At 40.7% G+C, this 20,539-nt stretch overlaps 1 protein-coding gene across 1 annotated transcript in view; it reads left to right on the top strand.

Annotated features, from left to right (window-relative positions):
• LOC124158166 (transcriptional regulator ovo) overlaps positions 1-20,539 on the top strand; it is a 773,475-nt gene that overhangs the window by 514,011 nt on the left and 238,925 nt on the right. The window contains exons 7-8 of the mRNA XM_046533350.1: positions 6,395-6,607; positions 12,700-13,020. Of these exons, the coding sequence (XP_046389306.1) occupies positions 6,395-6,607; positions 12,700-13,020 (534 nt within the window). The remainder of the gene's footprint in view (positions 1-6,394; positions 6,608-12,699; positions 13,021-20,539) is intronic.

Below are 20,539 nucleotides of genomic sequence, written 5' to 3'. Positions count from 1 at the left end.
GTGTGACTCGAGTGAGTTAAGGAGAGTAGCTGAGGAGGCCAGAGGTCGCCTTCGGCCTATGTGGGCGATGCCCGCGTTCTTCTGGTCTGCCGCCGCCGCTGCCAACGTATGTATGTGTATTGGACGCCGACACTAATGAAGCCATGTTCGTGTGTGTCCCGGGAGCGAGACAGGGCGGAGAGATTGCATCTTGGTCGGACGGGCGGTGGTTGGGGGTCGCCCAGGATTCGGGAGGCGCGCCTGCTTCGCCGAGGTCGTGCCGATTCGATATGGATGGGGGGGCGGGGAGAGAAGTCGCTTATTTTGGTGGACAGGGAAGGAATGTGTTACGCTCCGCGAGGAGGATATAAATTTTACCTCGGCAATGAGTCTTAAGTACCCGCATGAGTTTAAACTCCGAGTGAAGTGAGAGAAACGCTAAAGAGTATTGAAGTGTTTACCGAGAATCAGAGAGTGGTTTTTTGCATGACGCTTTAGGAATGGTTTGAGCTTAGGGAAGGCAATTATAACGAGTGGGTATGGAACCAGGATATTTTTAGTGCAACGAAGTATATTAGAAATGACGAAGCTGTAGCTCTTGCAGGTACGATAGGCAAACATATCCCATTGAAGGGCACAAGGTGTCTCCTAGGATGTGACATTCGCCTCAATTTCTCTATTTGCTATTTTTTGATTAACTTTCATTTCATTCTATTCTACATTCCCATCATATATTAGGATAAAAATTTGAATGTCATCAATGGATGGATAATTACGGAGATTTTGCAGCAAAATTTTATTTATTGACATTTCAACTCTATTATTAAAACAACTTGTTAACTGATTGGTCCCCTTTATTTTTTTTCTCTTCAATTTTCTCTCAGAAATTTCATACTTCATACGCAATTTGATCACATAAGATAATGGTGATGATTGACATACTTCATTCTCTAGCATATGGCTTTTAAGAATGAAATGCAGTGAGCCTTATCGTGATTCAGAAAGGAAAGTACAAATTGGATAAGTACACCGGTCGGAGTGATAAAAAAAATGCTCCATGCAAACCTATCTTGACCGGTCGAATACTTAAAAATAAGTAGTTAGATGTGGCCATCCTTCAGAATCAAATGTTGATATTGTGAAAAGTTCTTTGAAACACTTTATATTCATCATAGGAGCCTGTTCCACCATATTTTGCTGTAAATTTTGCCCTCTTAACCACATTTAAAAGCTGCTTCTTGGCATTTTTTACTCTCGCTTTCATTTTATTCCATTTTATCTTTCGATCGGGATAAAAATTCATGCTTCGGCAGTCGATGGTCAATTACGTGCGACGATCTTGCTGCGGAAGCTTAATCATTACTTTTTTTACGAGTCGGCTGAAACGGACCTCACGCTAATGTGCTACAATGTTGCCTTTAGGCCTGTTTATCGTGCCATTAAAACCATAATAAGTTGCAAATCCGGTCGCAGTCGTTTTGTCTTTTTACGATCGCCATCGTCGCATTGCATCGCGCGACCCCCCGGGCCTATAAATTTAATTGCTCAACTGCGTGTGTCGGGCGTTGGAATTCCCCGGGCACACGTTTCGATTGCGCCTCTGGGCTTCCAAGCACCTGCACTTTGGAGTCCAGCGTCAATTCTAACCTGGATGCAAGGTGCCCGCTCACTTGAATTCGTATCGGATCCGAAGTATCTTCCTAGAGGGAAAAAACATATACCCGCAAAATCTTTCATCTATTTCAACAGTTCCTTTAACCCTTCCGTGGCTGTGCCTTATAATCCGCGAATAGAACTCACGCGAACGACTGTGTATTTCAAGTAACCCATTTATAATTCATAAATTATATGTTATATTTTAGCTTTTCCTGTAATTCAACACCATGGCTCTTTTTTATTGAAATAATATCTTCTTTTGTATAATTTATAAAGACATTGTAGGCTACATTTAGGTTTTTTACGTTGATTTTGTGCCAAATGGCAGGAATATTTTATATTTTGCTATTATAACTGTAAATTGACTAGTATGCTATGGAAAAACAAGTACAAAAGGTGCCATCATATAGAGTATTGGCATTATTGGAGTTATAATATAATAAAATTTATTGCATTCAATTTTTATCCAGGCACACATACAATAAATAATTTTTTTATTCCCGTCAACAGCTGTGCGGGGTAACTGATTTACCTCACCAATAAAAATTGAAATTTTCAAATGCAATTTAAACGTAAAAAAATCATTCGTCGCCTCAATAACGACAAAGTGGTTGAGCTCAAATGCAAAACAAAAGATAAAAAAATATACAACATTAGCATAACTGAGTTACCCCGAACAAAAATGGAATGTTATTTATAAGAGGGATTCTATGGAGGATATACGTATATGAAGTAGACAAGTGGATAATTATTTCACGGATATGAGATGATTATAACATCTAGTCTTCTTGTAGGTTCTACGATTTTCGCGGCGTTGATCACAATATATCTGCATTTTCTTCGTATTATCTTTGCGTCCCTTGGCTTTTGTTGACAACAGCTTCGTTGACATAGCAGTCAGCGTTTTCAGGTCGAATGTGATGACGACTAAATGACTTCTCCATGAAGGAAAAATTAATGTTTTTAGTAATGCACTCACTTGGTCCTGATCAAATTAATTTCTCTCCTCCCTGAAATTACTTAAGAACCATATATAAAGACTAGATTTGACATGCCTACGTTATTTCAGGTACAGAAAATGTATCCATTGGTTGGGCAAGGTATATCATCGATTTTGAAATTTTGCGTCAAGACTCATTAAATTTTAATCCATCATCATTCCGTGAACTCTGGTGGAAAATAGAGAAAAACTCGGAATACTTTCAAATCAAACATTTCACCTCTTTTGCCGTGATCATTTTTCCTCAAAAATTTCGCGGTTACAGATAGAATTTCGTCAAACTAACGGAGCGAAAATTTCGCCATATCTCTGTTTGGGAAATAGAGCATGCTACGACCCTCGGAGAAATTTGCATAAACCCTAGACCACTTCATATGCATGTCCAATGCATATGAGGCGGGCTAGGGCCCGAGTTTCCTCACTTGTGAGCTGCTGGCCTCTCTGCTTTATGCAAAGACCGATGAGAGGATTCGATTGTCTGATGCAAGTAGGAGAAACGTTCAGGCGAATTGACACGGACTGGAGAAGAGGTTCTGGGCTGGATATCGGGGGTTGATGGGGGGAGGGAGGCGGTGATTGGGGAAGGGGGTGGTGGTCACGTATGGGGTAGGAGAAGGGAGAGGAGGTGGGTCAGCCGAAGGGGCGTGGAGGATAGCCGAGCATAAATCTCTCTTCGCTAAGGGGTAAGGCCGATTCCAGGTATGGTCAAAGAGACAAGAGGAGCGGAGAGAGGAAGAGTTTGCAAGGACGGCGCCTTGTCCTTACCGGCGATAAAAGGGCGTTTTGCTTCTTTTGCGTGGCGAAAGACTGTAGCCTTCCGCGTCGGGCGCCAACCGAGTTTTTTTGCTTAATTTTTTTCCATCTTTCCCCCTCTTCCTTGCTTCGTTATCCTCTCCCGTCTTTATTTTTCCTTTCTTTCGGCACTCCCCCCACGGTGTCCAGCTCTCACTTTCTCATAGATATGCAAGTAGATCAAATAAAAGGTTTTAATTATGAACGATTTAGGGTATGCACTGTGCAAAGTAGATTTAAAATCCTGATAAATCCGTCAGCCTTTTAAGATGCTTAGTTTTCGATTTAAAAAATCTGGAAAACCTGCTTGCACTGTAGATCGCTTGCCGTTAAAATAATTCAAATACATGTAGAAGAATTGCCGTTTGAATCCTTGTACGATAACGAATGATTTTTGTCATCATTTTAATCTAAGATATAAAGCCATTTTTCTAAGTAACGAAATACACTACTTGATTTGTCAACGTTGATATTTTTATGAGCTTTTAATGTTCTTAAAGGAGTAAAATTCTTTGTCAAGAAAAATTACGAGCTTCCGTCCGGAACATTTATTATTTTCTCACAAAATGTTTTGGCGCATATTATCTCTGATATTTTAAAGAACGCTGAGAGCGTGGAGGCAGAATTTTCCTTGTTCTTTATAAAGAATTTTCCTTTTCCTTCCCCATTTGATATTAGTTCATGTGATAAGGAAGTGTGCCCTAATGATATCAAGCGTGTAAAATTCCATTATCATATTATTATTAGGCCGATTATCATATTGCAAATAGGCAAACTGAACGTGACATCTGAGACGCATACGTATGGTCTTGTCTCCAGAATAGGATGAAAATGGATGCGGTGTAGGAGTAGGAATCAAAGAAAGGAAAGGACATTGAAGTTTTGTGGAAGAATTTTGTAAATGATCGACTAGGCAGAGTATGATGTAGTCTGAAGGCGTAGTATTTGCAGCTTTTAAATGATTCCATGCTCTTGCGCTGCCTTAATTTGGAACTAAAAAAGGGATTCAAGAATATAGCTGATGATTTCAGGCTTAACTTTGTGAAACCTTTCCATTGTGGAGATTGAAAAAAATTACTTTGTCAGGTTAACTAATATATTAGTATATTTCACATGACTTTACTGGTACAGTTCACTACCTTACATATACCTTGAGTAATTATAGATATACTCACTCACAGGAACGTTGAGAAAACGTCTAAGGAAATTTAAGACTCGTAAAATGTATAAATAATGTGTGGTCTAAGTGACAGTAAGCTTTACAATAGATTAAGAAAATATACTTACGATTGTAAAATATCCTATACCTACTAGTGCAACGGATTATAGTTATGGATTAGCTTAGTGTATCGGCAACGGTTGTGAGGCAAACAGATACCTTAGAGTGATCAAAAATATATTTACGTAGGAGGTTATCAGAAGGAAATGAGATGGCGAGAAAGCAGCGGGGTGGTTGACGGGGAGGAGCCTAGTTTATGCGTGGGTGTAATCCACAGTTTCCGTCCTCTTCCTTGCGTTGGCCTCCACGTTTATTTTTTTTTCTCCTAATAAATCTTTTTCACTCTCCTCGTCTTCATATCCTGCCACCGTGCGATGAGAGAATATTTCGCATTTTCTCCGGCTTGGACTAATTTAAGGGGGGAAAAAATCGCGTGACTTTTGAGAAGATCCGGTGTCTCCAGGCGCCTACCGCCCTCTCCCTTCCTCGCTTGGCGCTTGGAATGGCATTAATATTAAATGGCTTCCTCGGCACCCTTTGTCACTGTCTCCTATCCCCTCCCACCCCCCCCCCCCGACGTTTCTCTCTCGCAAGCGGAACCCATTTAATCCCGCATTACTAATTCATTCCCCGCATTTTTTCTTCTTTCCGCCCCGAACTTCCTCCCAGGTTTTGTCTCCGGACAATTTTCCTAAGCGCCGATTCCCAAGAATTGCTTTTTCGATTATCGCTGTGACTTCCTTTTTAATTCCCTGAGCACGGTGCGCTATTCTCTTCCAGTAATTGCCTCTGGGATCCTGTTCAAGGTTATGGGTTGTATCTGAGAAAAGATTTGGTATAATTTATGAGGCCGATGATAAATGACATTTTTTTGTCTTAAGGTGCTAATTGGTGAGTTATATTCATAATGATGTATGGTTTAAAATTTGGCTGATGTACACAATTCTTATATTATCATATACAATATAGGTTTGGTCAAAAAGGCATCATGCTTATGTGAAGTGATCGTAAACTTGAAATTTAGGGCTTATTCGATAAAAGATTTTGAGGAGTAACCTTTTCCGCAATTCAACGATTTATTTTACAATTTGTCAAGAAGTTACTAGTTTTGATATGGAACAGATTTTAATTTTTTGAAGTTGGCTTTCATTCGAAATATTTTGATGCACTTTTTGTGCATGTAAAGCAATTTGTGAAATCAATTAATGTTATATCATTCACAATGGAAGTGTTTTTTATTCAAAATGTTTTCATTCTTCTATATCTTACGTCGCACTGATACATATCTTCTTTTGTACCTCTTTTGGAAATATGGATTAGGTAGTTTGAAATTCCGTAATACATTGTTCATTGAAAAATGTAATTCATTAGAAAAACCAATTAAATCACGCGAAAAACCAGCTTTTCATTAAAGAATTAATGAACTCACCTGATCCCGCATAGCATTGATAGACGCACATATTCTTTTGGTCTTTCAGAATGATAAAATGAGGCATAAGAGTGGTTTGATACAGTATATCATCATTACTCCCTGGTAGTATTCCCCGCTCGAGACCACTCCGGCGCACTGGAAAAAATTATCGCGTATAGAATGCTAGCTGCAGCTGGAACACGGCTGAAATCGAAGCTGATTTGTCTTTCCCTCCGTTTGGCCGCGAACCGCAAACGTCCGCTCTCGAGTGGCAAAGCAGCTGAAATCGTCGTTTTGTTGGTCTCTTATTATTTCCTCTTTTTTGTTTCCTGCTTAGGCTCCTCAAACGGCCACAGCCCTGTGCTGAACCTGTCGAAGAGCGGCGGGGGAGGCGAGGGGGGCGTGGAGCGGTCCTCGGGCGGAGGAGGAGGCGTTGGCCCGGGAGTGGGAGGAGCGGGCAGCGGCAGCGAGGCTGGACACGACGACGACGAAGACGAGGAAGACGACGAGCCCGTGAGCGACGTGGACGACGAGGACGAGAAAGACCACGGTGAGGGCACGGGTGACAACAGCAACAATGATGTGTAATATTTCTAAACCTGCCGCGTGAACGGCGGTGAAATATACAAGAATTGCTATGAGAAAAAATTCCTCTGGACCGGGAATCGAACCACGGACCTTTGACTTTCCGGGCCACTGCACAGACCACTACGCTATCCAGGTTCTTTAATTCTCATGGCAATTATACCGAGGCTCATTATATAATTGCCATGAGAATTAAAGTACCTGGATAGCGTAGTGGTCTGCGCAGTTGCCCGGAAAGCCAAAGGTCTGTGGTTCGATTCCCGGTCCAGGGGAATTTTTTCTCATGGCAATTCTTGTACACAACAATGATAACAATATTAATAATAAAAGATACTTTGTTTCTTTCACAAGTTTATAAACATTTTATATTTTATGACCGGTTTCGGCTATTACACCATTATTAAATACAGAAAATATGTGGTGGGAGCAGGTTTATATATACTGTGTTGCTAATGTGGAGGTGGGGGGGAGGAGGTTTGCCTTCAAGCTGGGATTGGTAATTACTGGACGAGACCGGGGGGGGGGGGGACACAGTTTTACAAGTGGGTTGTGGGGGTGGGGGATTTGGGAGGGTTTTGAGTAATAAAGGGGATGGGTTGGGAAAGATGAATTTCTAAGGCATCCATCCTCCTTCCTTCACTGGTAAAATGGAGTATTTCTGGGTCGAAACTGCTTCGGTGCCCCATTTCCAAAAATACATTCGATTTAATAATAACAACAACAATTGAGTGGGTGAGAAGCCAAGGGCTACATGTGATTTCATTTTTCAAAACAGAGTTAGGCACAGAAATCATGTAAAGAAAACAAAGGAGATCAATTAGATATTTAGTAATGCTTTTTATACTCCACTCGATGTTAGTACAGAATAGAGACTCACTCGTGTCCCTTGTCAACAATTTTTTTGTATATTTCTTTAAACAATTAACTATACCCAACCCTGTTTAGAAAAAAATCACTTATACCTCTTGTTTTCTCATCCCCTCAATTAAGAAAATCATCGCTGAAAACGTTTATAAACTCAACACAACAGTAAAGAGCTACTTTGATGAGAAGTCATTAACTTTACTAAAAGATCACTGAAACGGTAATAAAATAAATAATAACATTAATAAAATTACAACAATAATATTAATATTAAAACTCTATTATGGCGGCAGCATTTAGATGGTGAATTCTACATCTATCTCATCCCATACGATTATTAATCATTTATATGAATCGGTTATTGGTCTGGGTTAATCTTAATGGTTTCAGGAATCTTGAAGTTAATGCTAATGTGTTTTCGGAGCGCAGTATATTTTCTAATCTGCCGCGTGAACGGCGATGAAATCCACATTAACTGTCAAGGAACAAATTTCTTTGGACCGAGAATTGAACCTCGTTGTACAAGCTTTCCGGGCCAGTTTGCAGACCACGAAGCAGTCAAAGGCGTTTATTATGATAGTTATTAGTGGTTACTAGGCCAAGTTAGCGTATAAATTAGCCAATCAGCTGAGAGTGTTGCATCTTCGTACTATGGCCTACTATACTAACTGACGATAGCTGCTTTCAAACCGTAGCCAAGACAGAACGGAAATAAAAGGACTGCTTTTCTTAAAATTTCCATTGAAATAATAAAATATTTAAACTTCGCTGTCTCCTTGGTATAATCCTATTCATTGTGATCGGTTGCCGGATGGTCTGCGGGAGGAACGGGCGATTTGAATGCCTGCATTAGTCTCGTAGTTCATCTCCCGACTACCTCTCTCTCTCTCGCCCTTCCGTCACAGAAAGCACTGAAAAGACCGCAAAAGGCTCTCGGTTTTGAGGTCTAATGAGATTGATGGCAGGTGAACGCGATGGGGTATCACGTTTTGTTGACTTGGGCTTGGAAAGGGCAATGCATGGAAATTGATTGAATACTACTGCACATGCTCCGTGCTCGAGAAATTTTACTTTCTTCAACTTTTTATGGGGATGGTTTTCCAGTGTTACCCATGAGGAGGAGCTTTCTACTCACTAGAGGGAAGAATTTTTGGACTGGAAATGAGTTATTTTTTCTCTAATTTGAAAATATGCGTTATCTTATTGTAAATTTGTCATTCTACTAAAGAGTAAAACAGTTTTGACCACTTAGTTTTGGTTTAACCAACGTTTTTAGGTGTCACAATCATGGATGAGAGTACATTTGTCTTGCACCAGTATACTCTGTATGTGCTGAAAATAGAGGAGTTAAAGTTTTAAAGCCAGCCATACAGAGTCCAGGGAATGCTATATATATTGAAGCGATTATCTGGAAATATTGTAAGAATTTGGTATCACGTACTCATTCATAATTAGAACTTTTATATACCAAGTTTGGAGCGCCAAGAATAAAGGCTAAAGTTTTAGTTTTTATAAACTGATCGTCACTCACACTAATGCTGAGAAGCCATAAAAAAATCCACTTTCGTCTTTTTTCGTCTCCTTAGAAATTGTTTTAATCACGAGTGCAACCGTGACCAAACTCGTGTGACGTTCATGATTAGCCACTATGCGAATGGAATTTCGTGAACTGCATAAAAGAAGTTCAATACAATGGCTCTGAGGCCACGAGGATGATAATGACGGTCGCCCTGCCTGGAATGAGTCTGGAAGGGAAAGTCAAACAAAAATGACCTAACAATGCGGGGGAGTGGGCTCATCGCCCTCGTTATCCATGTTTACGTCCCCTCAAACACACGCTCGAAAACGTTTGCCGGCTCCTCTGACGCCTATACGTATTTTTTTGTTCAAGTTTCATTTCATTTTGTTCGGCGGTGAAAATGGGAGGAGACGTCGAAGAGGACCACGGCGCCTTGTGCGTTAGAAGCGTGAAATTACACCGGGCGAGAAAGAGGGAAGGATATGTGTGTTAAAAATCGCCAGTCACCGAGACCAAATAATTGAGGAGTCGCCACGTCTGTCGGCATTGGTGATAGGACGCCTTTCCGGTTCCTCTAGATGTTGTGCAGACCCAGGGGCGAATGAGGGGTTGTTTTCTGGTTGCGACACGGATGTTGTAATAACTGGATTCTCTATCGAGAGTATACTTGCGCTGTCAAAAGTGCCCCATCACAGCAATTAAATTTGAAAATTTTTGTCCCTTGCATAGTATATTGGTACCATTTTTGCTGGTCAGTATTGATCAAGCCCTGAATTAAGAATAATGGGGTGTTCAAATCACCTTAGAGTTGGCACCGGTTAAGGATTTAGATGACAAACGTTGGCCTTAAATAGCCTTACCCGGTACCAAATCCGAGAATATTTATCAATAGCATTTGTCGGGAATGTCTACGATCTTATATCAATGGAGTGGTATTCTTTTAGCTCTCGAGTCCCGAAGTGATTTAAGAATACCGGGACTTGCCGCGGTATTCTTAAATTAGTCAGGAGGGACCGCCTCTATGTGGTCAAAGTTCGGGCTTTGCTTTCGGCTGTGGAGCTTGCGCATGATTTGGACTGTTTGTCGCAATATATGCTCAGCAGTCCATACCACCTCAGTATAGTCCTCAAATTTTCACAGGGAAGAATGACGCCTTGGTAGCTTCACTGGCTAAAGCACCCAACCGGAAATCGGAGGATCCGAGTTCGAATCCCGGTTAAGGCGAAGGATTTTTTCTCTGTGGATTTTTCGCACCAATTGACTTACCATGATGCATTCAATGGCAGTATTCCGTTCAAAACGCATAATATTTCGGTCAAAGTATGCGTGCTGTGAACGTTACCAAGCAGCCCTGTTCCTGCCATGATCGAATACCATATACAGTCCATTGCGTACGACCCGACCTATTGTCCTCAGTGCATTTTGAACCTGTTTGTTTAGGCGCAAGGACGCTCCCGGGCTTGGAAGCCAACCAGCGCCACCATCACCTACGCCGTCAAAGTGAATTCGGCCACGGGCACCGAGCACGGGACGCCCGCATGATAAAAAGCCGTCGAGCGCCGTTGAGGAGGGAAAGAATTGAAATTGCTGAAATGGCTTAAGCCCGAGAAAAAATATCCGACGCGTGCAACTCTTGATGGAAACAAAACATTGTGTGCGTGTTCCCTCAACCCCCCACGTGGCGGAGGGAAAATAAGCGAGCGTTAGTGAATAAAATAATGGGAGTAATGTAGCAATTGAAAAGGAATGGAAATCGATTTTTCCCCTCCATGAAGTCAATAAGGCTTTTACATTAAGATAAATTGAAGGTTTTTAGCAAAAGATAGAAGAAGGGTACCTACTTCCTCTTTCTTTGACCACCTTCTGCTCCTCTCAAACAACTTCTCTATTACACGCACTCACTAATCAATAGTTTTTCTTAGAAAAGAACGGAGAAGCTATGATGAAACACACACATGTGATATTTCTATGCGTTGGTCTATAAAAGTTATAGCTTACATTCGTTCTTCCGCATCAAGACATCCCACGGAAACATCAGTATTGGTAGTTGTTGGCGACTTCACCCTTTTTATACATACATACATTAAAGTTTACTTCCGAAGAAACTATGCTACATTATAAATGTGTGCGCTGATCGATAGAAAGGCTTTTAACTAATAATATTGCTCTCATGGAAAATGTATTTCTTCCATTGAGAATGGAGTCAAGTCCTTAAATGTACAGGAGCGAATGGACACATACTAACATATGATACTGACGCATTGCACATAGTGACATATGCCTTAATATAAGGCTAGCACATCGCATGAATGATTGAAGGAACAACTCTTAAGCTATCCGTCGTGTGCGGCGGCGGAAAGTTTCTTGTAAATCCTTCGGTCCATTACGAATCTCCTTCGATCACTTCCCCAATCGGGCGGAGAGTTTACGAAAAAAACTAAGGGATGGAAAAGAAAAGAACGGATGAAATGGGGCAAGAGAGAGCAGAAAAAAATGGACGGTGGCGGAGCAGAAAGAATTTTGCGTGAGTGTGCGAGCGCTGCTTTTTGGCGGCTCTGGCGGCGGCGGCGAACATCACACGCGGTCGGCAGTCGGAATCAATTGCTTCTCCCCTCCGTGTTATGAAAGGGAAGTGTCCAAGGACGCGCTGTCTTCTTCTTCTTCTCCCGGTCTTTGCTTTTCAGTTCAGTTTGCGCCGGACGTCCTTTGCCCCGCGAAATAAAAAAATAAGAGAGAGAGAAAGGTATGATCGGCAGCCATTAGTTGGTGCGGTTGCGATCGTAATGGCCCTCTGCGTTTGATTCTACCCAGAGGTAGCGATCCCGATAATTGTCCGACTCCAAACCCTTGACTAATGCGAAGAGAAGAGATTTACCGTGGTCCTCGGATGAAATACTGATGACCATGACTGTTGTGCCGCTAAGACGAAACGGATGTTACACTTTCCGGGTTGCATTTAAACATGGAAGATTTCGACAAGGTTTGGTCCACTTGTGATTCCTCTCACTCGTTACTGATCGGTATATTTAAAATAATTTAGAAGCATTATTTATAAATAATTATAGGTAGAATTTATCTTAAGCTTACCGTATTTTATTCCGTTAAGGCCAATCATTTTGATTAATCATTTCAGTGATAACGCTGGTATCGATATGGACATTTTTTGGTGCTAAATAGCGATAATGGTCATTATTAATTATAGCACTACAACATTACCTCTGCTTTTCATTTCATGTAGCGTTTGATGTCAGCTGTAATTAATAGCAGTGACCAAAACTATGGCGAAGAATGAGTGAGCATTGATATGAATTTTAAATTGGCATTATGTGTCTGGGTCGGTAGAAGTGAAGAAGTGTGAAAAAGACAAGTGCTTTCATTATGTTAAATAATGGGTGAAATTTGATAATTTCTTGTTTTAATATTAAAATATTCAAAGTTCATTTTTGCACGGCTTAGAATCAGTATCCTACAGAGATTAAAAAAATAAATATTCACTTCAAAGACGAAAAATGCTTATGTCGTGTCCAAAAATGTCGAGAAGGTTATATGTATATTCTGAGGTAAATAATAAATTTTGCTGGCTTCTATTATTGTAAGCAATAAAATGTTTAATTTTTCTTATTTCCCGTTGATCAGTCCCTAATCATATGTTTCTTCCTTCGATTCCGATGCAGAACTGAGCGACGCCGCTGAGGTGGCCAACAGCGTGCCGGGCAGCGACCGCACCTCTTCCTCCCAGGCGGCCGCCCTCAACTACTCGACGCTTGTGGGCGGCGGCGGAGGCGGGGGCGGAGGTGGCGGTGGAGGCGGCGGCGGTGGCGGCGGTGGAGGCGGTGGAGGCGGCGGTGGAGGCAGCGGGAACGGCGTCGGCATCGGGCCGGACTCCGGCGGAGCCATCTCGAGCACCGAGACCCTCCTGAGGAACATCCAAGGGCTGCTCAAGGTGGCCGCGGACAACGCCCGGCAGCAGGAGAGGCAGGTCAACTACGAGAAAGGTAAGCTGACGGCAATTATTTTCACGCGATGTAAATAACATCTTTAAACAAACTCTTAAGGCCAGTTTTATAAGTTGGCTCGGGTTCAAATCCCGGCGGTAGCAGAGAATTTTCAGAGGCTGCCCGATCTCCAGTTGAATGTTGTGTGGAGGGCATTTCAATCGCAACACTCCGTCATTACCTTAGTTTCCTAGAACCTCATCAAAGCCTTTTAGGGCCAAATCTTTCGATTGACCCCATCTATCTTGGTCTCTAAACGTTTTTTCCTCCACAATGACATCATTTTATCCTCGAAAATAAACGAGAATTTTTAAAACTTTAAGACGTAACGCTTGCAAATATGTTGTAGTTCCACCACGTTCATGTCTTGCCTAATGCGTCCAAGGGGTAGTAGTAACCTATAAGCATTGTCCCTCACATTGGATTGTACTGAGTAACAGTATGTAGACTCATTCGTAGGAAATGATTCTCATTCTAGCGATGATGTTCTAGCAATGCGAGATGATGGATTAAAAGGTTGTATCTTTTGTATAATTAAACTTTGTTGTATCCTACACAGTATTCATTAAAGACTTGAGCGGTTTCAAACTTTGTAGGTTATTGTCAGGAGGTGAACAAATATATCTGCAGACAGGGCGGTATGCATATGTACTTATGTAGGGTCTCACAATGCGAAAGGAATTCAAATTTTAATCGAGATGGCATTGCTCAGAGTTTAAGTGTTCTTATGCTATGTATTCAGAGACGGAATAAAAATCCTTCGGCAGGTGAAGGCTGCCTTCCGTTTCCGTTTAGAATCTCTCAAGCTATGTTTGTTCAATTTATTGTCTGTCCCATTCTCCTTTGAGGCAGTGGAAAAGGAGCCCCGACGAGGTATCCACTAACACCACAGTCTCAAACGGTTTATGGCACGTTGGCTTCCATTGTTGAATCCAGTTGTAGTCTAGAAATGTTTATTTCTCCTCTTGATTGCTGTGATCACACCTCCATCAGTGAAAGGCTGAAAGGTCGGGCCGTTTGGAAGGAAATATCTTTTTTGAAAAAAAAGGGAGACACTCAGCAGTCCTCATCTCAGCCTTTTTTATGTGCACCGTGAAATTCTTTGGGATCTTGTAGGCGTCCCTTTTACCTTAGGAATAAAAATAAACCCTTTTTTTTTCTCACTATTTTATGACCTTCCACAGTCGCAGGTAAATAGCTTTCTTCTCGCGGGGCTTTCTTGGCGAAATAGATTATGATCTGTGATGCTGTCATTATGTGATTTACAGAAAGTAGGCTATCTATAAGTGATAAGATAACCCGTACAATAGTATCAGCGTGTCTATTATGGTAGGATTGGACCCCATGGATAATCGGTGTTTGTTTAGTCCAATGTTCACAATTAACTCCCCGCCCATGGTTAACTGATACACTACCTAGTGATTTACGTTGAGGACGTAGTAGAATTAAGACTTGAAAATGAATTAAGCTTTCATGTCAAGAAATGAAAATGAGTCAAGTCAACAAAAATGTCTCCTGAATTTGAACTAGAGTTTGGCACAAGTGAATTGAACGAGGCTTTCATTGCTTCTTTAGTGTAGCTATTGATAGACATAACAGCCCTAAATTTTTAATTTTTTTCTGACTTCTGCTATCATAAACAAAGGTTTCTCCTCGAGGGAAGTAAATTGGAGCAATTTATCGGCGATACTGGGTTTTCGTTTAAAAGTTTTTTTTATTTAACCCTATTTATGCTTTTGACAAAAAGGGGTTATTAGTGCGATAAGTTATAGTCCCACTAGATGGTTACTTATTCTGGTCGAAAAAATACTTAACTCTCGTTGATTAGAATCTTACGATATAATATCTCAGGGAAGATTATTTTTAAATATTAAGCGTATGGAAATGACTGGCAATTCGTAGCAGTATCTCGTGAAAATTTGTCCAACTTTTTTTTCTAGTATGAAACAGGTATTTGCGATTCTCTTTTTTATGAGAGCCTATGCCCGAATGAAACATGATATCGTGATTATTATATTGAAAGAAAGTGCACCCGTACTAAGTAATTCAACCTGAGTACCTCTGAAATCTCCTCCTGTTAGTTGGCTTTAGTTTTTGAGGCTACTGGCACATAAAGACATCTTTGTTGGTCAAACAACTTAAACTTCAATTTTATGTCCTTCCATCCCACCAAATTAGAACAAAATCGACCTAAGACACTTTTTGAATGTTCCTTCTAAGTTCTTCTTTATTGAGGAAAATTTTTCAATATCCAATCCGGATGCGTTTAGGCTCTGCGAAGGAAAACTTAAAGAAATCTCTAATATTTTACAAAAGACATCTAAGGCACTCTAGGAGGAATGCGGTACACCATACATTTTGATTTCTAGTTCTTCCTGGTGCAAAAAGCTTATCATTCCGAATTACGTAATCGCGAATACAGAGAAATTTTCGATGAATCACTCGTTCAGCGATGAATTCGTAGAGTGGATGCATTATTTTTCAACCTCCTCCTGCCAACCGTATAAGTCCGTGATAAAGCCAGCGGCGGGGGAGTGAGACCTAATAAATACTAGAGGCAAGGATGGAGATATGTTTAAAAGTATTCCGTGCGAGGTACGAGTCTTTCTGTCGCGGGAGGGCGTGAACGCAGTCTTTATGTGTCGGTCGTTCAGGTCACCGGAGGTTAGTTCAAGGATATAATGGCCTTTCCTCATGATCTGTGAGGCCAGATAAGAGGTGCATGGTCTCCCATCGACAAGAACAGAAGTAATGGCCCTCAACGCGCGCACACAGCATCTTTTACCCTTTTATCCCTTCGTCTCTCTACCCCTCTGGAATGCCCCACGCGAAGGAAAAGCAAAGTGGAATCACTTGTGAGACAGTGCCCACCGAAACCTATCCCATAAACCATATCCCACTCTTAAAAGTCCCTACGTGCATTATCTCGCGTTTCCAAAGAAATGGTGGCATAGGATTCCTCGTAGATGTGTGTGTGTGTTTTTTTTCGTGAGTGAGTTATTGGCGCTGGTTTGTGTACAGATTATCCAGGCCTTCGCAGTGTTATACTGAATGTTGGTCTCCCAGTAATATTGTCGGATGCGGCATCATTGAGTCATTCTTACGGGGAAATTTCAGCTTGATGAATGAATTGGAGGTTATACTACTGAAAAAATCATATCCTTATTCATACGGCAACGTAGAATTTCATGTATTCGACTGCAGTAATCAAAATCAGGTGGTTGCAAACAAATGAAACGGATTTTTTAAAATGCCTATACTCCGATAAAGATGCATTTCTGACTCTATCTGTGTGTATTTTCTTTGTATCTTCGAGATATTTCATCTGAATAGTGTTCGCAGTTTCGATATTAACTCGTGTGAGTAGCGATGAAGATAGAGATGAATGCAATAAAATGTTTCAAGTAACTTGTTATTCGTTTTCGTCGACCTCGGTGGCGGTGGGGTAAAGTCCTCGCCTACCAATCCGTAGGTCGCGGGTTCGCATCCCGATTGAGTAGGTGGTCCATATCCAGCGCACGGATGTTTGTGATGTTCTATTGTTAATGTTGAAACACCCGTTGTAAAAGGCCGTTTTGAACTGTTTACGGGGAATTGGGAAATAAACGAAATAAATAAATTATGTCGCTATTAAATCTATTTGCCGTATAACTCTGCATGATTTCTAGGTATACAATCAAACTTAATATCGAAACTTAATATATTTCATAATCATTATTACCGAAAATCATTTCGGAAAATGCCAAGCTTTTCTTTAACTTCCTTCCCTAAAAATTCTCTCGTTGTGTAAATATTGATAGAAAAACTCCACTATGGCTAATGGAGTTTATATCATTCTTCCACCTCATAATAAAAGAAAAGAATGCTTATCAAAGCATTCGAGAAACTCTCTCATTTAGAAAACGTACCCGCAGTCGAGGAATCATCGAAAGTAGCAGGGTTTGAGCTGAGGGAGTCCTTGCTTTTTAATTGCCTGCCGCAAAAAACCCATAAATTTCAACCATCTCCCTCACAACCGATGTTAAAAATCGGCAAAGCTACAGGTATGGGCTATTAAGAAAAGTTAAGAGTGCATGCGAGAGAGGGATACTTTGCGGAGGATGTTGAAGGCAAAATTTTCTTCATTCGGATAGAAAAAGGGTATATGCTTCATTTTGAATGAAGTTCTGTATGATATTTATTGTTCTATTGCCATTTAAAAACTAGCAAGTTGGCTTGGGTGGCTTCCCGCTGGGAGGGTTTAGCACGAAATCACTGTTATATTTGTTCTTTTCCTCATCCACCTCCACACCTTTTCCATACCCTCGTCAGGTAAATTGGAAAACCGTCTCTTTCTAAACTGCAGTGGATATTCATAGCCGAGCTATCATTTCCGCTAACGAACCTATTAGCGAGAATAAAATCGTTAAAATTTATATCCACATATTTTACGACTTTTTTGTGCCATTTTTATTTATTCCCTTGATTCCTCTGAAGGCTCAGGGTAGAGTTTTACGTTTATAATTACTATTAATCGTTCCGGTAAATTATTTTGTATTTACAGCTGACAAATGTAGAGCTTGAAAGATGAATTGCATGAGAGAAGGGGTGGGTTATAGAAAGAAATATCTCGTAAGTTCATTGAAAATGTGATTATAAATCCGGTAACACTAACTATTTACTATCAAGGGACGTTTCCATGGTGTTCCCGCCTTTATTGCTCACCTTCGACGGTGCTTTGATCAACGACCTGTACGAAGTACACAGGAGACACAAGTTCTGCATTTGCGACCGGGAGAAACTCCGCCGTGACCTGCGACCCAAAAATAAACAACTGCCGTATTGCCGAGCACTTTCAGTGTATAAAAATGTCCCTCTCAAACGAGAGTGCGAGTACAAGCCGTGGCTGTAAAAGCGAAGTAAAATAAATCTGATGCCTAGATGGTTGGAAAATAAACTTTAATCACCTTATCATTTCACCTTAACGTTAGAGATACAACGTTTTCCTACGAAATATTGCGATCGTTTATGGAAAGAGTGTACTTTTTGGATTAAATTAAGTCCCGAGCTAATAATTAAAGTGGAATCATGTCATGTGCACCGGAACTGTTATTGTTATCTGTTGGAATAAAGTATTTCTCGAGTATTTATTGTCACAGTGGCCGTGAAACTGTCAATCGTACGTAAAATAAGATGGCTCTCTATTCAATGTACAATGTGTTACTAGTTAATTGAATGTTGATCGTTGAGAGAGGATATTTCATATTTTTGCGATTAGGTTTTATAGAATTTGGTAAGTTTTTAAATTTTGACCAGTGAAGGTGGAAATAGCAAGGGAGTGAATAAATTACAAAAGTATGAACGCTTGAAATTCGTTTGAATATAATACTCCTTAGAGAATAAGCTGAGTCATTTTCTCTATGGACCTTTACTAAACTAGATCCATCCATTTTTTCATGTGATTTTATACGCACAGACAACGCTTAACTTCAGATGGTCGATCATGACTCACATCCTTAAGATACTACCGTGAGAAATTAGCCTGTAGCAATCAGAAAAGCATATGAGCCTTTAATGAACTATATCCATGAATTTTTTCCTAGTGCGATGGTTGAATTTACGTAAATACTGCGCTTCAATTCAGAAAGATCGGTCATTACTCACATCCTTGAGAGACTACCGTGAGAAACAAGTCCATGGCAATGTATTTTTGCTTGAGAAAAGTTGTCAGCCCTATCTCATTCTCTCAGTTGTACGAAAGAGGCAGCCAAACCCGACGAGGTGCCGAGGAGAAGAGGATTAGCACGAAGGGAAGAAACTGAGGTGCGAAGAAATAGGGGCAATAAAGTATATTTCGCGTGAAGGAGGGGGATATTGAAGCGAGAATAGGACTTTCGGCGATAAACTCGTTATCTCGCAATTGAAACTCGGCGGCAAATACGGGAAAAGGACAACACTCCGCACAATTTAAGGTCTTTAAAGGACACTCAACATTTTGAGTTGAGGTGGGTTATTAAAAAAAATCCGAAGTCCATTATACCCTCCCGCTTGCTTTTCGAATTTTCTGGACGACGTTTATGAAATGACAACGTGGGTTCCCGGTGTGACTATAAGGAAAAGGAATGGCACGGTCCAGCCGATTCATAAAATGGTTAAATAATGAGAGGTGTGAATTTTTACATTTCCACGAACAGTTTTCCCGACGTATTTAAATTTGTAAATCTTCTCCTCGAAATAAATTTCATCTGAAACGTTTGATGTAATTTTTACCGTTGAGGGCAGTCTTCGAGGGAACAGAATTTTTGAAATGTTGTGAAACATACTTTACGGATATGCATTTTAAGACTATTGGATTTTAGAAATTAAATTCAGTATGACCATTCCGATTAGTTGTCATAGATACCTCTTTTTTAATATTTTTCTGGAAGGTATTCGTACCAAAATGTTTCCGAGTTGTTTTGATGAGTGTTGTACATATGTAATGTGAGTTACATCAAAGCAACAAGCCCCGGCTGGGTAAATATAAAATACTTGTATAAAATGGATCGATCGAATAAGTAATGAGGAAGTGCTAAGAAGAGCACGAGAAAACCGAAGTCTACTAAACAACGTAAGGAGAATACGGGGCAACTTAACTGGGCACGTCATGAGGAAAACAATCGTAGATAGAAAATTGGAAGGAAAGAAGGGAAAAGGACGCCCCCGAATGAGTTACATCGGACAGTTTATAAAGGATGCAAAAGATAAGAAATACTTCGCTGTAAAAAGGCTAGCCGATAGGAGAGAGGAATGGAGAGCTGCGTCAAACAAAACATAGCATTGTCCAATAATGATGATTGACTCATAGATAGAATAATCTCTCGCGAGCAATGCCATTTTCGAAAATGTAAGGATACATATACTCGTTTAATTTCTTTGAACCATTGACTTTTCCCGGGTCATTTGAGAAAAGTGTATCGGAGGAGGAAAGGGTTCAGCCTACGATCGGCGGGCGGATGGATCGAAGGGTCCGACCATTCGCTTTTATTTCAGGAGGGCCGCAGGTGCCCGCAAACCATCCCCGCCGCTTATAATGACTGGCTGTGCTTCCATCTGCCCCGATGGCACGATTTACGATCATGTGTAGTTGCATCATCTAGATGTCAAGACAATAATACCCACCCTTGCGGTCGTTAAAATCTCTCTCCCTTCTCCATCAGGTTCAACCGTTCCCGGAGATTTGAATTGTTTTGGGATTTATCTTCCAAGGGGCCTCGGTGCATTCTCTCTTCCAACATACGGCAATTATTCTAAGTCAGGCGAAAATGGCGATAAAACAGTTTCTTATGTTCTTTTGTGCTCTCATAGCCAATTCCTAAGACTTTTCTTACGCACAGAAGTATTATGTGCACACAGTTAGGCTGTTCTAAGTGGCTAAGTGTACAACTAACTTCTGGTAATTTCCAGAAGCTCAGAGGGAATGGAGTCGTGCTTTTTGTATATTCGTGAATTCGTGGATTTACAAAATTATTTTTTTTATGACTACGTCTTTAGATTTACC

Source organism: Ischnura elegans, chromosome 4 (assembly GCF_921293095.1).
Source record: "Ischnura elegans chromosome 4, ioIscEleg1.1, whole genome shotgun sequence".
NCBI classification, from domain to species: Eukaryota; Metazoa; Arthropoda; class Insecta; order Odonata; family Coenagrionidae; genus Ischnura; species Ischnura elegans.
Note: the sequence above shows the minus strand (reverse complement) of the source record. Positions and strands in the feature narration are given on the sequence as shown.